Raw genomic sequence first — 16,044 nt, 5'->3', positions numbered from 1 at the left:
CCATCCCCGCCTGGTCTCGCCGCTCGCCCGCAGGCCGGGCCGGGCCGGGCCGCGTCCCCATGGCAACGCCCGGGGCCGGCGCTCGGCCGCGGCTTCTCCCGCCCGTGGCCAGCGGCCGGCGCGGGGACAGCGGCACCGGGGAGCTTCGGCGCCGAGACAGGCTGCTCAGCAAGCGGCGGGCTCGGGCCGGCAGGGACCCTCGCTGCAGTGAAACCTCGCTGGCTGTAACCCGGTTAGGGCCGGCGTGTTTGGCCAGCATGTCCGGCGAGCTGACCCAAAGTGTCCTCAAGAGAATAATCCGCCAAGTGGGCCTGGAGTGCTCTGCCCAGGGACAAAGCCTCTCGGAAACCTTGGTGGCCTTCATGGTAAGCGCGACAGGAGGCGTTCAGGGGCTGGCGGCAGCTGAGGCTGTCAGGGGTGACCTGAACTTGGAATACCTTGATTTCCCATTGCCTGCAGTGAGATATTTTAAAGGGGCACTCAGCCCCAGTATTGGCTCCTAAAAACCTGGAAAAGTATTTTATTCCCCTGAAATCTTATGGGAATATAATGCTTCAAGAAGGCTGCAGGTTCTGAGTCCTGCAAAAAAACTCTCTGAGCTCCAACTCGGAGCTTTCTTCTGCAGGCAGATAAACCATTGTTTTCTTTCAGAAGTGAAAAAGAGAAGTTTTACCAAGTTTTAACAACGTTTCTTCACACTCTCATGAATGAACCTGTGATGCATAGGTGAATGTTTAATGCAGCAGCTATATTTATTCTTCGATGTTCACCTCCTCCTTCTCTTGTGATGGATAATTTTGTTTCTCTGCTCAGACAGGGCCAGGTACTATAAATGGGCTGAATATTTGAAGGAATTTGCTTTGATCACATTTAAAGCGAAAATTTAATGAATTCAATCTCAGTATTGTCCTTGGTAGACAACTTTAAGTATCCTAAAAGCATTTTACATTTTGGCATCTCGTAGGAGACACAGCACTGCTGCAGAATATAGTCTGGATGTGCCTGCAAAGCTGTGTCTGAAGAAAGATTGGCTATTTTTATATAAAGATTCTTTTTTTATTGAAGATCAGCTCTTGCTAAACTTGTATATAAATGTGAATGCTTCACAGCAGTACTGTTAATATGCTATTTTTTCCCCTAAAGGTGACACTGCAGCTTTAGAAAAAAGATTGGGCTCAAAAGCCGTATTAATCAATTAAGCAGGAAAATTTTAATGAGTAAAGAATTTGTACAAGTGGCTGGCAAGACACCTAGCATGAACACCAATTGCAAACATGCACTTATTTTCCTGCATGTAGAACACTATGGGATTTTTTATTCAAATGGTAAATGTTTATATCAATGCATATAGCACCGACTTGGAAGTTTATAAACAACCATGATGGATTTTCAAAAAAATATTACTTAAGAAAATATTTTCCAAGTAAATTTTAAAGAAGCTATATTTAAATATTTGTATCACTTTTTTTTTTTGTGCCTGAGAACTGAGATTGAAACTGGCAAGATGTGAAATGAAGTAATTTGTTTCATTATCAAAGACTGAAATGGATAAAAAAATAGTAAAGAAATATTAAATGCATCTGAGATATTTCAGAAAATAAAAAGTGAGTTTCAAAGATGATATTTTGGGACATAAATTAGTATCTTTCTTTTGGCAATCTCTAGGTGAAAGCTGTTGTGTTAGATCCAAGAAATGATTTTAATATGGATCGAAGCCTTACAGAAAACGATATCCAGGATCTTATCCAGGTAATTCTGACATGATGTTGAGAGTCACTACTTATTTAAGACTATAGCATTATTTGCTTTCTGCTCCTGTTAACTAAAATTACATGAACATTTTCAAAATTTGAGTGCTGCTTTATTCTCATGGCTCTGTAGCTAAAGACTGGACTATGTTTCCATAAATAAATGCCTTAGAAAAGCTTTAGATGAAGAAAATGGTAGTAAGGGGGCTCTACAGATGTTGTGAAACCTTTAGTAGGTCACTGTCAGTTCAGATGTTTCCCCAGAGATGAGAAAGAACTCACTTCTCTGACTCTCTTTTTAGCTCTGTGTTACCAGACTGCTTGACACAACAAACCCATCCCTAAGCACAATTAAGATGCAAGTTTACTTTGATATGAACTATGCAAACCGAGGTAATTTCAAATATGTTTTCATAGAAGTTGGCGCTGAGTTTATAATATAAGAATAGTAATTACTGTTAAATGAATCCTGTCAGTAAACAAAATAAAATCCCAGGAGAAATTTACTGTACAGGAGTCTGATGTTTCAGTATGGATATAGTAGGGAAAAGTGTACATTAGATTTGAGAGTACACTCTTCTCATGCTGTCTGAGAGATTTACTGAATATAATGTATGAGGTTGCTTGAGGACACTTACACTCTCAGTGGTTAGCTGCCTTCAGCAAGAAAAGCTTGCACCTGCACCTGTGTGTCTGAAGGCCCTCAGAACTCAGTATTTTATCAATATCCCTAACTGGGAGATTTGAGTAATCTTGAACAATCAGTTACAGCTTTAGCTGAGTACGTTTTTCTCTCATCAGTAGTAATTTCACATGATCTGAGAATGAGAATGTGAAAATAAAATGAGATGGAGAAAATGCCTTTGCTGTAAATGTAATTCCTGATCTCAAAGGGACAGTGGAGGCTGGCTGGGAAATAGAAGACACAGAACAGGCATAGACGTGAAAAAAGCATTGCTCTGTGGGGAGATAATGACAATGTTTTCCTGTTAGCATGGATTAAAACCAAAAATTAGTAACATGGGGAGCTTCTCCTAAATTCTCTGAACTCTGTAAGCTCAGTAGCTCCAGCAAGTTTTTGAGATCCTGAGGAGGATTCCAACTTGAGCATGTAACTTCAGGCGTCTTTGAAATATTGTGTGTGTGTATGTTAAGTCCACCTACAGTCAGAGGAGAGCCAGAGACTCTCAGAGAGCCAGAGACTTGCTGTCTAGCTTGGCCTGAATGGTTCTCAGGACTATACTGACTGATGTTAATCATGCTAATTAACCTACCATTAGTGTTTAACTCTGCTGGTTTTAATTCTAATGATATGGTACTACAAACATCTCTTTCATGTACCTGTGTTTCAGAAACCTTAAGTTGGTGCTCTGACTGTGGAAATGAATTACACCCTCTGTATAGGGCAAATTTCAAAGGATTTAGATAGCACTTTTTAAGCATCCTTCTTTCCTAGATGAATTACTGAGTGAGCAGGAGCATGTTCTGGAAGGAAAACTGGCTCCTGTAGTTAGAGCCGTCACTGAGAGTGGTCCACACACACGAGAAGAAATGGAGAATATGTATCAAAAGATTGTTGCCTATGTGCTGCTGAGATCTGGCCTGGGATCCCCAACAGATATTGAGGCTGTCAGGGAGGTAACAGGTCAGTAAACCCCCAGCTGTGAAATTGGGCTTTTCTTCTTGAAAAAATAAAATTTCACTTCCTCTTCACTGATATTTACATACAAATGGGGTAAACTGTGATGAATGCTTGCTGTCCAAACTGTCACTACTTAGCCTTGAAGTGTAAATTTCCCATATATTTCCTCCTTTTGTTTAGGAGAGGCTATTTTTGCTTATTTAATGATTTTCTTTTCTATTCCCTCATATTGAGGGTTTTCTCTCACTTTGTAATGCTTACAGCTGCCTTGCAGAGTATATTCCCCCAGACAGAAATGATTACTTTCATCTCACTCAGTAAGAAGGACAAAGAACAACAGCTGAAAGATCTTGCCATGCTAGTGACAGGAATTCGTTTGTACAACAAGCAGTGCCAGAAAGGAGGAAGCTGCATTGATGATTGTAAGTAAACAGCTGCATTTGAGCTGGGTATTCCCAATTCATTCTACTGGACTTTTTACTGGAGCTGCTCCAATAATTTCCCATCTCAGGGAGGCGTGTTATTGTTACTGGTATTTTACAAATTAGGAAACTGAGAATTGAAAATTGTGCAGATACTCTCAGGAAACCCATGGCACTTGTAGAAACAGAGTTGCATCTACCATAAAGCAAGTTTTCTCACATTCCTTGACTTGACTGTGGTATTTCCACACCTGTAATTCTAAATATTTGCAACAACCTGACTAGTGTGATAGGGTGATTTAATCTGGTTTGCAAGAATTTGGAAATGCATGAATATAAGAACAAAATGTAGAAATCAAAATTTAATTGGAAGACCATTATGCTCAAATATTGCGCTTTAACCATGTGATAATGACTTCATTGATTCTTTTTATACACATTTCATGTTTATTCCACATGACTAGTGCCAGAGATCCTGAGCGAAGCCATTCCCTTGGCTACGCGGACTCTCGACGAGCGTCTGAACTCCTGCCAGCTGCTGGCCCACCGCTACACAGCCCTGCTGGAGGCCATGCAGGAGGACCCCCAGAGGTTCTCCCAGCTTAGATTTCTTCAATTAAAAGAAGCACTATTCAATGTGAGACAGTATGAAGCCTTCCTTTGCATCCTTCAGGTGAGGTGTTATATCCTGTGGACTTCTAATGCAGGTGGAATGTCTTCAAGTTACCTACTTGCACAGGACAGAAATATAAGGAAAAATATTTGGAAATAAATGAAATAAAATAAAATATATCTTTAGATAAAGAACCAAAGATTGTTTAGCTTTGAAAATACCTTTAAAATCATTGAGTCCAACCTCAATGAGCCTGGCACAAGTCCACCATTAAACAGTTCTTTGCATACTAATTCTCTGCCCCAAAAGGCATGAGGAAAAAGATCTCCTTGATCAATCAATCCATAAATCATCTCAGTTTTAGTCTGCAGACACCCCCAAAATATATGGAGTCATCAAAAGTCTTTGGAGAATACAATTTAAATTCTTGTTTTATTACCAAAGAGCTTTTCATTTGTCTTTAGAGATACTGCAGTTTTTTATTAGTCTTTCCTGTATAAGGCATTGAAAAAATGTTTTTTTTTTTCTTTTTGTTCTCTTCATTGGGAAAATCCACAGGATTTTCTATAAAAATTGGAAGTTTATGTGTGACTGAGGTGCCTGAACACCTGAACATTTAAGGAAAAATGTATTTTGTGGATAGCTAGAGTACATTTTGTTCCCTAAAACAATTGTTCTGAAAATAGTTGAAAGAAGAGGCCCGGGTAAATACTTGTTACTAAATACTTGGTTATTGGAGTGTGATACATTTTGCCTGTTGTTCTCTTTCCAGTCTAATGCAATTACAAGTGCTCAAGAAGTTGAATCGTTGAATGTTCAGTTTGAAGCAGCAATGATGTTATTGAAAAACACAGTGCAGGATAAGACTTCCATAGAGTCCAGAGAAGTTTTTGTAAGTATTATGAATAGGAAACCCATTACTTCTTCAGTAGAAAACATTATTAAAGTAAGATACTTTGCAGGTGTGTTTTTGAGTAGTTTATGTTTAGCAAGAGACTACAAATTTTCTCTCTATTACAATATCAAAATTCTGTGATTTTTGAAGGGGCAACTAAAACACTTGCTCTTAAGGTAAAAAAAGGTAAGGTACAAAAAGGGAGCAAAGGAATTAAATGGTATTTTACTGTAAGTGTCTTGAGTTGTCATTATTTGTAGATTTCCTTTTTTGTGTGTGTATATATTCTTTCCTGTTCATTGCAGAAACTGTAAGAACATAATGATTGCAGAAAACAGCACAACAGAGTATGATTCTTTTAAAGTTCCCTCACATAGCAATCCCTGTAATTACAGTATGAGTCATTGATAAAATTTTTCTGAAGAAACTGGGTTTCTGTGATGGGTGTCAGCCTCTTTTCCCCTCCCAATAGCTTCTGAACCTGTTGGCAAGTTTCAGTCACATTTGTCAGAGTCAAAAGATCTCAAAATATGTTATTTTCTGCAATTTTTATGGGGGGAAAATAAGAGCAACTAGAGATACACAATTAGAGTGTTACCAAGATCAGGTCTGAAATGGGGTTTGTGTGCTCTCTGGCCAGTGAGCAGCCACTGAAAAATTGTTATTCTGTACTGTCGCACCCTTGGTTGGGAGCTACAGGACATGGGAAGGAGGTATTGGGGGAAAGGGAAGGAGTGCTGTGAACTACAGGTATTATGAGGGAGGCTGCTTAATGAGCCTGTGAAAACCTGGGATTATTATGCTGGCATGTTATAAAGGAAACAGGAGAGAAATATGCTAGAAACCAGCTTCATTTAAATTTGCTTTTCTTGTAAGAGCTCATTATTTTGTGTGATTTGATTATCATTCCAATTCTGTGTGGTTGGCTGCTGCACCAGCATACAGTTTCATACATGTTTTAGGTTATTTTTTAACATTCTAAGCTAATTATTAGAAAGCAAAATAAAGCCTACTGCAGAGGAAGAGGAAGATATGACCCCCTCCTACTCAGAGTGTTTTTTAAACTTCCCATAAGAGCATCCAAGCTGGAAACTCATGGGAACAGCACTTCAACTGAATTATCCAAACTTCAATTTATGTATGCTTTTGGTTTTATAAACCAGATGTTCTCATTTGGAGAACATATTCCCCTTTTGTCCAGCTACTCAAAGCAGTTTTTCCTCTTCTGTATCTTTGTGGGGCTTGAGTGACTGATATATCTTATTCTTTTCCCTAAAAGCTGCCTAATGTAGTTTGCTGCCTTCCTGGAATTTTTTTCTCTTCTGGTTGGTTAGTTGTTTTGACTTCTCTGCTGAAGACAAAATATATAATGCCTTTTGATTTCAGGTCCTTTTCAGATAGAGATTTTTTTATTAACGCACTATTTAAATAATTTTTCTTGTCTTTGGCTTGTTGCTGACAAGCTGGATCCTCTACAAAGGTAGAGAAACAGGGCATTCTATCTTTTAAAAAGTATAGGATAAGGCCTATATTTGTAGCAAACACTTCCTTCAGGAAAAATAGTAAATTTCATTAATATTCTTTGTTTATTCTATTAAGAATGTTTTTGATCTTCCTTTAGTTTCTTCCATTTTTGTAACCATAACATTTCCACAGCATTAGCAATGCTGATGAATTTCAGAGCTGGCTCTGTTGGCTGCTCTCATGATAATGTTCTTAGCATGCATAAAATGTGGGGTTAAGTGTGCATTTCAGATTGGCCGAATCTCTTGCTGTAAATGCTCTCTGTGTGTTTAGGTGTAACAGGGCACGTTTTATGTCACTGTTATTGAAAACAGCATTTAAACTTAAAGCTTATAGGCTGCTACTTTATGTGCCTACACCTGTATGCCAACAGCATGCCAGTGCTGGGAAGGGCAGCCTCCAGTTTTGCCCTGAACCTGGACCACTCTGGTGAGGCCTGCATCCCTTCCATTTGAGACACATGATGGGCTGGGGCTGTGGTGCCAACTCACTCTGGAAGCAGGGCAGACAAAATAACAAACCTGGTAGTTTGTATAGAGGTGTGGTTTTACCTACTTTGGTAATTAATCAGGTGTGTTCCTTCTGGTCCTTACTCCTGTAATGTTTTCAGTTACAAAACTGTATTGTCAGTGAAGTGCTAAATTCAAAGCATGGTCACAGAGTACATTTATTTGAGAAAGGTTCTGAAGTAAAATATAGAGAAGTACAACTCTTGCCTGTGGGTTGACATGCTAGATATACTTGCTTTAGGCATATGTGGTGGAAGCTCCTCTTACAGTGTCCCTGAGTTCCCCTGGAATTTCTGGTTGCTGAAGGCCTTGGAGATCAGCCCTGCTTTGTTCATAGCTGAGATTGTTGTGCACAGTGCTTGGGTTACACCGTAGACATAAAACAAATCTGTATTTCAGATAATTTTCTTTATGTTCCAGCCTCTGTTTATGGAACTTTCTAAGCTTTGGGCCGGCTTTCAGGATGAAATGCTACTGCTAAGCTTCCTCACAAATATGGCTGACAATCTGCAACAATTCTTGGAAATCCAATCACAGCTTTTTCCAGAGGAAATGCTAACATCTCTTCTGGAAGGAGTGACTGTGAAAAGTGATGAGGAAAGGATAAAAGAAACCATGGGTATGGAAAGTTGAAACTTTTTGATTTTCCTTAATTTTCCAAGATTTTGTAGTTTGAATTTTCTTTACAATAGGTGCTTTACAGAAGGTGTGCTATATTGATTATTCACTACTCAGAATTTGCACAGTAAATTAAAATGAGCCTTGTAGGGTATAGATTTACATTGTCATGTAGTGTAGCTTGTGATTCTATTTTTACATATAAAATTAAAAAAAAGCTTCTAGATACAAATATGCCTTACAAAAATTTCAGAATGATCAGAGAATATTTATATTTTTTAAAAAAATTTTTGAAGTGTATTAATGTCTTTTTATACATTTCAGAACTTTGGAAATTGAGAGGTAGAGTATAAACAAAATGATTTAACAGGGCTTTGGTTACCAGAAGGGATTGTTTGTAAGATGGTATCCCCAGGAACCAAGTTTTATGCCAGGGCATTTGTAATGCATGTGTGAGTGAAAACAAAATCAAAGATTAAACTATTATCTTCCTGTTGTTGTCCCACGTTTTCAAAGAAAACTAAAGAAGGTTCTTGCAGAACTGATTTTCAGTAGGTTTGCTTTCAAGGCAGGACGAAATTTTGGCTTCTGGGATCTGGGCACTGCAGATCATCCTGTGAAAACCAGAGTAATCTGGTCATCCTGTAATATCATTAGCTTTTAGACATCTGATATTTTAATATTGAAGTCCTTCCTTTGTTTTATCTTTTCTTAGAAACCAGAGTGAATGTTTCTGATTTCACAAACCAAGAATGGCTTTTTCCAGAGACTACTGATAACTTTGATCAGTTGCTGATCCAGTACCGTGGTTTCTGTGCACATTCAATTGGTGTGAAAGGTATCATCCTACCAGGTATGCTTTGTGGTTAGATATTTTCCATACAATATATTTACACAAGGATTAGGAAAAATGTAAAGGCATTCTGAATGCATCCTCTTATGTCAAAGCTGGAATACTGTTTTTCTACATTTGCAATTTTCACCCCAGGTAACTTATTTCCATTGTTAAAGTATCTTTTTTAAAATACACAAATAAACTGCCCTTGGTAGAAGGCAGGATCACTTGAAGAGGAGCAGGGGCAGAAACAAGATGGGATGGATAAATGTTTCTTCCTGCTCTATGTGTGTCTGTATAACCTACACTGCAACTGAATACAGGTTTGGTTATTGTTATTAATGTGCTGTAGTGCAGGCATAGGGAAATGGCAGTTCCTTCTGTTTTGTGCATCCATATGTGTAAACATAGCCATTCATGCTTACCTCATATGTATTTTAAATAGTCATGACAAAGTACTAAAAATCTTTCCTGAAAAGAATACAGAAGTGCACTTGATTAAGTCAACTAATTGTAGGAATTTTTGGTCTCTCTAGGCTCATCTGTCTTGAAAGTTAGCCTTATTTCAGCTATCCTAGTTCATGTTTCCCATCTTCCTGTCCTTTCTAGAACCTGTCCATATAGAATTTTTTTAAACCTATGGGAGTTTGGGAAGAAAGTATGGCCATTTACTAGTCAGTATTAAAGAACAGATATTTTTATGGCAATGTAATTTACTTACACTTAGTACTGCACATGAGAACAGCTGTCCTTAGTTGGATTGAAGGTCTCTCTAGCCCTGTATCTGATTACTGCACATGGACAGTCATGAACACTTTAAAATTATGAGAATTCAAGTCAGAGTGATCTTTCTTTAATTATGTCCTTTCAATCCTAGCAGTTGGTGGTTATGGGATTTCCTCTGATTAATGTTAAGTCTGTAACCTTCTGTTGAATAATCCTTCAAAGAGGTTTTAATTTATCTAATTGATTTTGGAATCCATCTAGAGTTTGTCATGGGATGTTCTTATTCTCAAGAGCCCCACAATTATAATTATACATGCTATGAAAAGGTACCTCTTTTTGAGATGGTTTTAAGCTCTGGCTTGATAATTTCAACAAAGACTTGATAGTCCTTCTGTTAGGAAAATTACTAAATAGTAATTTTATATTGCACACAATTAATGGTTTTATAACCCCCTATCATATTATCTCTTTTTTCTTTTTAATGCTGAGGAGGCTTTCTTCTTTAACCCCTCCTTCTATGAAAGGTATCACAAGCCCTTGATCACCCCTAGCTCCCTTTTACTTGTTCTGTTGTGTTGGAACAAAATGTATTATTACAAATATTATTATAGGTTGTTATAATATTGGTTTTCTTCTCTTCCTCTGTTTGCATACTAATAATTCCTTTTTTGACTGAGTGTGTTCAAGGTCTGTGATGATTCTGGTCTTTCCTGGGCAATGACATCTGAAGCCCAACCTGCCTCTGTCCTTGAAATCAGTTTGTGTTTTCCTGTATAAGTTATTTGGCCTTTATTGACACTTCATTTTCTCTCTTAATTTGATGTTTGGCTTCCCAGCTGCTTTATCTGCTTCTTCAGTTCATGTCAGTGTTATGCCCTTTGGTATAAATGCACTACTGATCTGCAGTCAGATATTTGCTGAAGATTTTAGGGGAAACATTTGAGGGTAAAGACTGGTTTCTTAGGCCTTTGCTATATGTGTTTTATCTGTTGTTTTTCTGAGACATGCACCTAAGGCATGCTGGATGTGAACTGATCAAAGCAGTTTTACTGACCTAACGAAATACAGTTTTCTATATTTTAAAAAAGCTTGCTTTTAAGAGTTTATACTGAGTTCAGGAATGAAGGAAGTGAAACTAACTCTAGGCAAACACAGAATCTTGATTACAAATGTCTTATTGGATATCATACTGTTACACTATTTTAATTTGTGAGGCTTATTTTGAGTTAGTTTTTCTTCTCATTTTTAGGAAATCCTGCTATTGGAATTTTGAAGCACAGGGAGAAATACTATGTTTTCAGTTCAAAAGAAGATGCATACATCTTTGCTGAAGATCCAGATAAGTTCATTCAATTGAATATAGAAAAAGCAAAAAAATATGCAGAGCTAATTCAACTGCTTGAGCTCCATCATCAGTTTGAATACCTTGTTGCACATACACAGGTACACACTGCCCGTGCCTCTTGCTAAACAGCTGCTGGGTCACTGGCTGGTCTGTCCTTTCTAAAAGAGAACAGATGATACCTATCTTTAGGAAAGAAGTAAAATCCTCTGCCTGTCTGCAGGTCCATCTTTTACAAGTCTTCAGAGTGTTGAAGAAGTGTTTCTACTTAGTGTCATTCTCACCTTATCTCTTCATAGGAGAATATGTAAATCCAATGCACTCTGGCAGTGATAAAAGCTGCTAGTCCATAGCCTAGGCAGGTCTTGTGTCTGATGTTTCTTTTCCTCGTTGTTGCAAAAGTAGCTTAAAGGACCAGTAAATAAATGCAACAGAAGATATGTCAGATATCACATTAAGTGGAGCTTTAGCTCAGCAGTCCATCCATGTGTGCTGGATGAGGGTGTAGTTGTATCTGGGGACAGAAGTTGTGGAACATATTAAAAAATAAAAGGAGAGTCACCAATAATGAATGTGATGGTGTTATTCTGGGAAATTCAAAGACTTGGTTTGGATTTATAGGCAACATTCTCTGTGATCCACTTGTGAATTTTAGATCCCTAGCAGTGGAAAGAATGTAGTCTTGAACTGGCCCTTGGTTTGAAATATAGTTTATATCCCAGCTATAGCAGAGATGTGTGCACTTCTCCCAGTTATGATTTGTGATTTTGAATCCATTCATGAAGACAAAGTGGGGTGCCTGCATCATAAAATACTGGTGATGGGACCCATTTTTTCTAAAATCCAACAATTAAGCACTCACTCAGTAGACAGGAGCCTGCAACTCAACCTCTGTCTCAAAGGTTTTCTGTCAGAAATTAAATCCACCAAGTGCTTAATGTTTTCCTTTTAGCGGGGTCATGGGGAACAAAAATATTGTTGAATGTAAAAATAATTATCCACTTGTGGTTTGCAGGTCTCTATTTGCTTTTAAAAAGTACCATACCCATATGCTATTTCTGTGTATTCTTCTCAATGCCTTGCTTGGCTTTGGTTGTTTCTTTTCATCCAGGTCAGAAAGGCAAGCACAGGTTCAATGAAACCACCCCAAAAACGTGAGAGTGGTACTCAAACTGATACTCATATCTTGCCTCCAACTATTGTGAGATCCTATGAATGGAATGAATGGGAACTGAGAAGAAAAGCTATAAAATTGGTTTGTACTGTTATCAGATTTTCATTGTTAGATATAACAAATTTATAATAAATTATTCTTAATTTTTGTTCCTTGAAACATAAATCTGACCTTTTAGTCAAAGACATATACTTCATTACAACTGGTCCAATTTTTTTTCTAGATATTCTCCTTATTTTTAGACTTCTCTCACTTCTTACATATTTTCCCTGTTTTTTGAGCAGTGCTTCCACTTCTATATCTATTAATTTCAAATTTTTCAGTTGCCTTCTTTATGTAATAAGAGTTTGTTGTTTTGAATTGAATTACATTGGATATTAAGGTTGTTCTACATTCAAATCAATTTATTTGGTTGAAGATACTACTATGTAATTTCTTTGTGAGAAAAAGCCAAAGCAAATGTTTGTCATACTATCAGGATTTTCTGATGGATTGGAAATCACAGTCTGTCCATAGAAGGTTGACCACATATGTACATAAAAACTTTTAAATTAACAGTAAATATGTCAGAAGCTTCTTTCTAGGGTTTGCCAGCACATGTAGTTGTCAAGGTATAACACCTGATTTTCAGAATGCAATCAAAATAAACAACTTGTGAGTACAGGGAATATTGCAGTTAACAATATCAACTGAACATATAACACTAAAGGGTTTTTTAAATTCTGTGAACAGATGCACTGTGGAGGTCTGTGGCCTACTGGGCAGCCTATTTCCTTTCTGTTTTCCTTTTTGCCATGAAATCTCTAACATTGTGAAAGCAAACCAAAATTTTGGACTGAGGAGTCTTGCCAGTGTTGCTAGCTCATAAAGGATTCTAAGAAAGAGTTGTTACTGAGGTATGTAAAGAAGCCAGTTAGGTTTACAAGAAGCCTAGCTAAAAGTCTCTTTTGCTTCTGTAAAGGACAAAAGTACATAAATAAACATTAGATGTGGTCAGTGGCTCTTCAGCATAAGCAAAAGTGGATATTTTCCAATATTTGCTCATGAAGACCATTCACAAACAAATTTGTAGCTCATTAGTGTGAAGTATTTAGAGAAAGTACTTTAAAGTACTAAGGATGTTCTAGCCTCAGCTGTCCAAATGTGAGATTGGTGATATGGAGCTGAAAGAAAAAAATCCCAGATGCATGCAAAAGTGCTTTGACTATGCTAATTTGTAATATGGAGATGATAAAACATTTAATAACAAAGTGATAAAATAACAGAAATAGTTTACCAGTGCATCAGTGAATTTGATACTTCAGTAAAACATCAGACATATTTGTGGGTTTTGTTAGAGGATGAGCTCACATGCCTTTGGTGTTTTTTGTGTTGTTCATACTTAGCCAAAAAACTTGTAGTGGTTTGAAATATTAACCTATTACTTTGTTAAAACCTATATGCTGTTAGAAGTAAAATTTTTAGCTCACATTTGTTTCTCTGTGCAAGCATAGTTCCTTGTAATAGCATACATTCCATCATTAAAACCCTCGAAAAAAAAACAAAACAAAACTTAATATAATGTCTTTCTTCCCATGGCATCTTCTCTATAAGTTCCTTATTGTTCTTTGCTGGATTCTGCTTGATGACTCTGCATTTGAGATTCAGTTGTAGATTAAGGTACCAAAATGTGCCTACATTTAGGTGCTTCACCTTCCATTCCAGCAGAGAGAGACCTCAGTGGTGGAGGCTGGAGAATATTTTAACTTGCCCTGATACAACACTTAGGACATTTGGCCACCTGTATCACTCTCCAGCTTCCACTGACTCCAGTCTTCACTGACTGGACTGGACTCCAGGGACTTCCTCACTTATTTGCAGGGGCCTGAGTTCCAGCATGAGACTGTATTTTGTGTGTTTTGAGGACAACATTATATCATAATTTACAGTGTTTTACATTATTGCTGACACAGAAAGCTCAGTGGAATAAAGGAACATTTTTTTGTTTCAAGTGCTGGCTTTGGAATATTAACACTTTGTGAGAAGTAGTTTTGTTGCCGTATCTCTGGCAATTTCTGTGAATTACCAGCTTTAATCATAAATTGCCCTAACTTTTACCCCTTGTCAAGGGGTTAGTGAGCAACGTGGTAATAAGAAGGCATTTTTTCACTTTTATCTGATACTTTGTGACACCAGCCTCTAAACCTCATCACGTTTGGCAGAAACCAGGCAAAGACTGGAAGCACTTGCCATGAAAACATTTTATTCTAACCAAAAAAAAAAAAGGTGAAGCATTTAACAAAATTTGAAGGACAATGACCAATGATATGAAATTATTAAGAGACATTTAAAATTGTGTGGGGCACCTAAAGTGCTGTTGACACATCCTGTTAGATGAGGATTTACCAAATCACAGTCACAACCGTGTATTGACAGGAGGGTAAGGTGGGCCATGTCCCAGGTTTGTGAAGCCCATGGATGGAAAATAGACAAACACTCCTGAGTATAAACTGGTGCTAAAATGTTCAAACAGAATTTTGCTTAATCTGATTCTTTTTGCGTCTTTAGGCCAACTTGCGCCGCATGTTAACTCATTCCATGCAGACTGATCTCAGCCACATGAGAAGAGAGAACTGCACCCAAGTGTACCTGCCAAAGGAAGCTGGCACCCAGACCAAGCGGGACAACTCGAGCAATGTACCCAAACCCCAGGTGTTCCTGAGAGGCCTCCGAGGAGGATCATCTCCCACCACGCATATGGTGGCAGTAGACTTAACCAGGCCACTGGATGAAACTTAAGTGAAAATGAGAAACCTGAAGCTGCATCTTGAATGTGTATATAAAAATCCTGAATATATGTGAATTTAGACACTGAAGATTTTGCTGTGTCTGTTGATTCCAGGAGCAGTTGGTCTGTTTCATTTATCTTATCTGTTGGGACTGCTGACTGGCATTAAGTGACAGAAGTGATAAGCCTGTAGCACAGATTTTAAATAGCAGTTTAGAATCAAGATGTTCCCAAGGACTTTCACTTCCAACATTTAAATATGTAGCATTCTGGGATTTTACTGACATTTTAATGCAACAATTGCTTGTTGAAATACTGTCTTTAAATGAAAAAACTTACCCCAGGAGAGTCACTCAAATGTCACAGCTCCAGCATTAGAGCAGAATTGTCAAGAAGGCAAAACCAACAAAATGAAACCAGTCTGGGTCCTTGGGGCTGTCTGTTTGTGCTGGCATTAACCCAGCCCAATGAGTGCAGACCAAGGCTGGGAGGTTGAGAAGAGGGCTTCTGTCTTGGGTGGTTCTGGCACCCTTTTAGGTCTCTAGCAATTTCTTGGCTAAACAATGTACTGGTGAGCACACTGCAAACCACAGAACCTGACTTCAGGGGACCTTTTTGAAAGCTTTTGCTTGTGTTTGAAAAACTAAAGCACAACAGAGAAAAAGTTTTTAGCTTTATGTCACTGTGGCAAAGAATTATGTGCCAGGTCTGATCAATGCAACTGCAGATGGTATTTCTGTTTGTGAAAACACAAATTAATGACAATAAAGACTTCCTCAAGCTGCTGTCTGCACGATGTCCAGGTGCACAACTGTGATTGCATAGGGCGTGCAAAATCTTTTTTGTGTGTGTGTGCATTGTGATGCGGTGTGGTTTCCTGGCTCATAGCTAGACAAGATTGTGACAATGAAGATTCAAGCTGCTGAGTGATTTTTCTGTGGCATTGTGCAGGATAGCACTCTCTGGTTGTTTTCCAAGGTATTTGGTTTCACTTTTAAAAGTTACACAACAGGGACTAATCCCCAAAGCATTATTAAAAAAACCCAAAGGAGTGTAAGGAGAGCACTAAGAAAGAACTTGGCTAAATTGTTTTTGACTACGTGATTTTCTCTGTTGGGAAAATAAACTAATCAGTAGCAGCTAGATGTGCTGCTCCTCCATGTTTTTAAATTATGAGAGGTCACCAATGATTAGACTTATTAATTAAAATATCAATGCAATTACTAGCT

At 38.0% G+C, this 16,044-nt stretch overlaps 1 protein-coding gene across 1 annotated transcript; it reads left to right on the top strand.

Moving 5' to 3' along the window:
• The first annotated feature begins 233 nt into the window (after positions 1 to 233).
• Positions 234 to 16,042, top strand: CFAP206 (cilia and flagella associated protein 206). The gene is made up of 12 exons (XM_054279320.1): positions 234 to 365; positions 1,666 to 1,749; positions 2,051 to 2,141; positions 3,205 to 3,393; positions 3,654 to 3,812; positions 4,277 to 4,485; positions 5,198 to 5,317; positions 7,774 to 7,972; positions 8,687 to 8,824; positions 10,782 to 10,975; positions 11,986 to 12,129; positions 14,596 to 16,042. Exons 1-12 carry the CDS (start codon positions 258 to 260, stop codon positions 14,824 to 14,826), a joined length of 1,866 nt encoding a protein of 621 aa, XP_054135295.1. The 5' UTR covers positions 234 to 257; the 3' UTR covers positions 14,827 to 16,042.
• Positions 16,043 to 16,044: the final 2 nt, after the last annotated feature.

This window comes from Melozone crissalis, unplaced genomic scaffold (assembly GCF_028551555.1).
Source record: "Melozone crissalis strain CALT ecotype California unplaced genomic scaffold, PUWL_Pcris_2 ptg000027l_1, whole genome shotgun sequence".
Classification (NCBI taxonomy): Eukaryota; Metazoa; Chordata; class Aves; order Passeriformes; family Passerellidae; genus Melozone; species Melozone crissalis.
The sequence above is the reverse complement of the archived record's forward strand: the minus strand, read 5'-3'. Positions and strand labels throughout refer to the sequence as shown.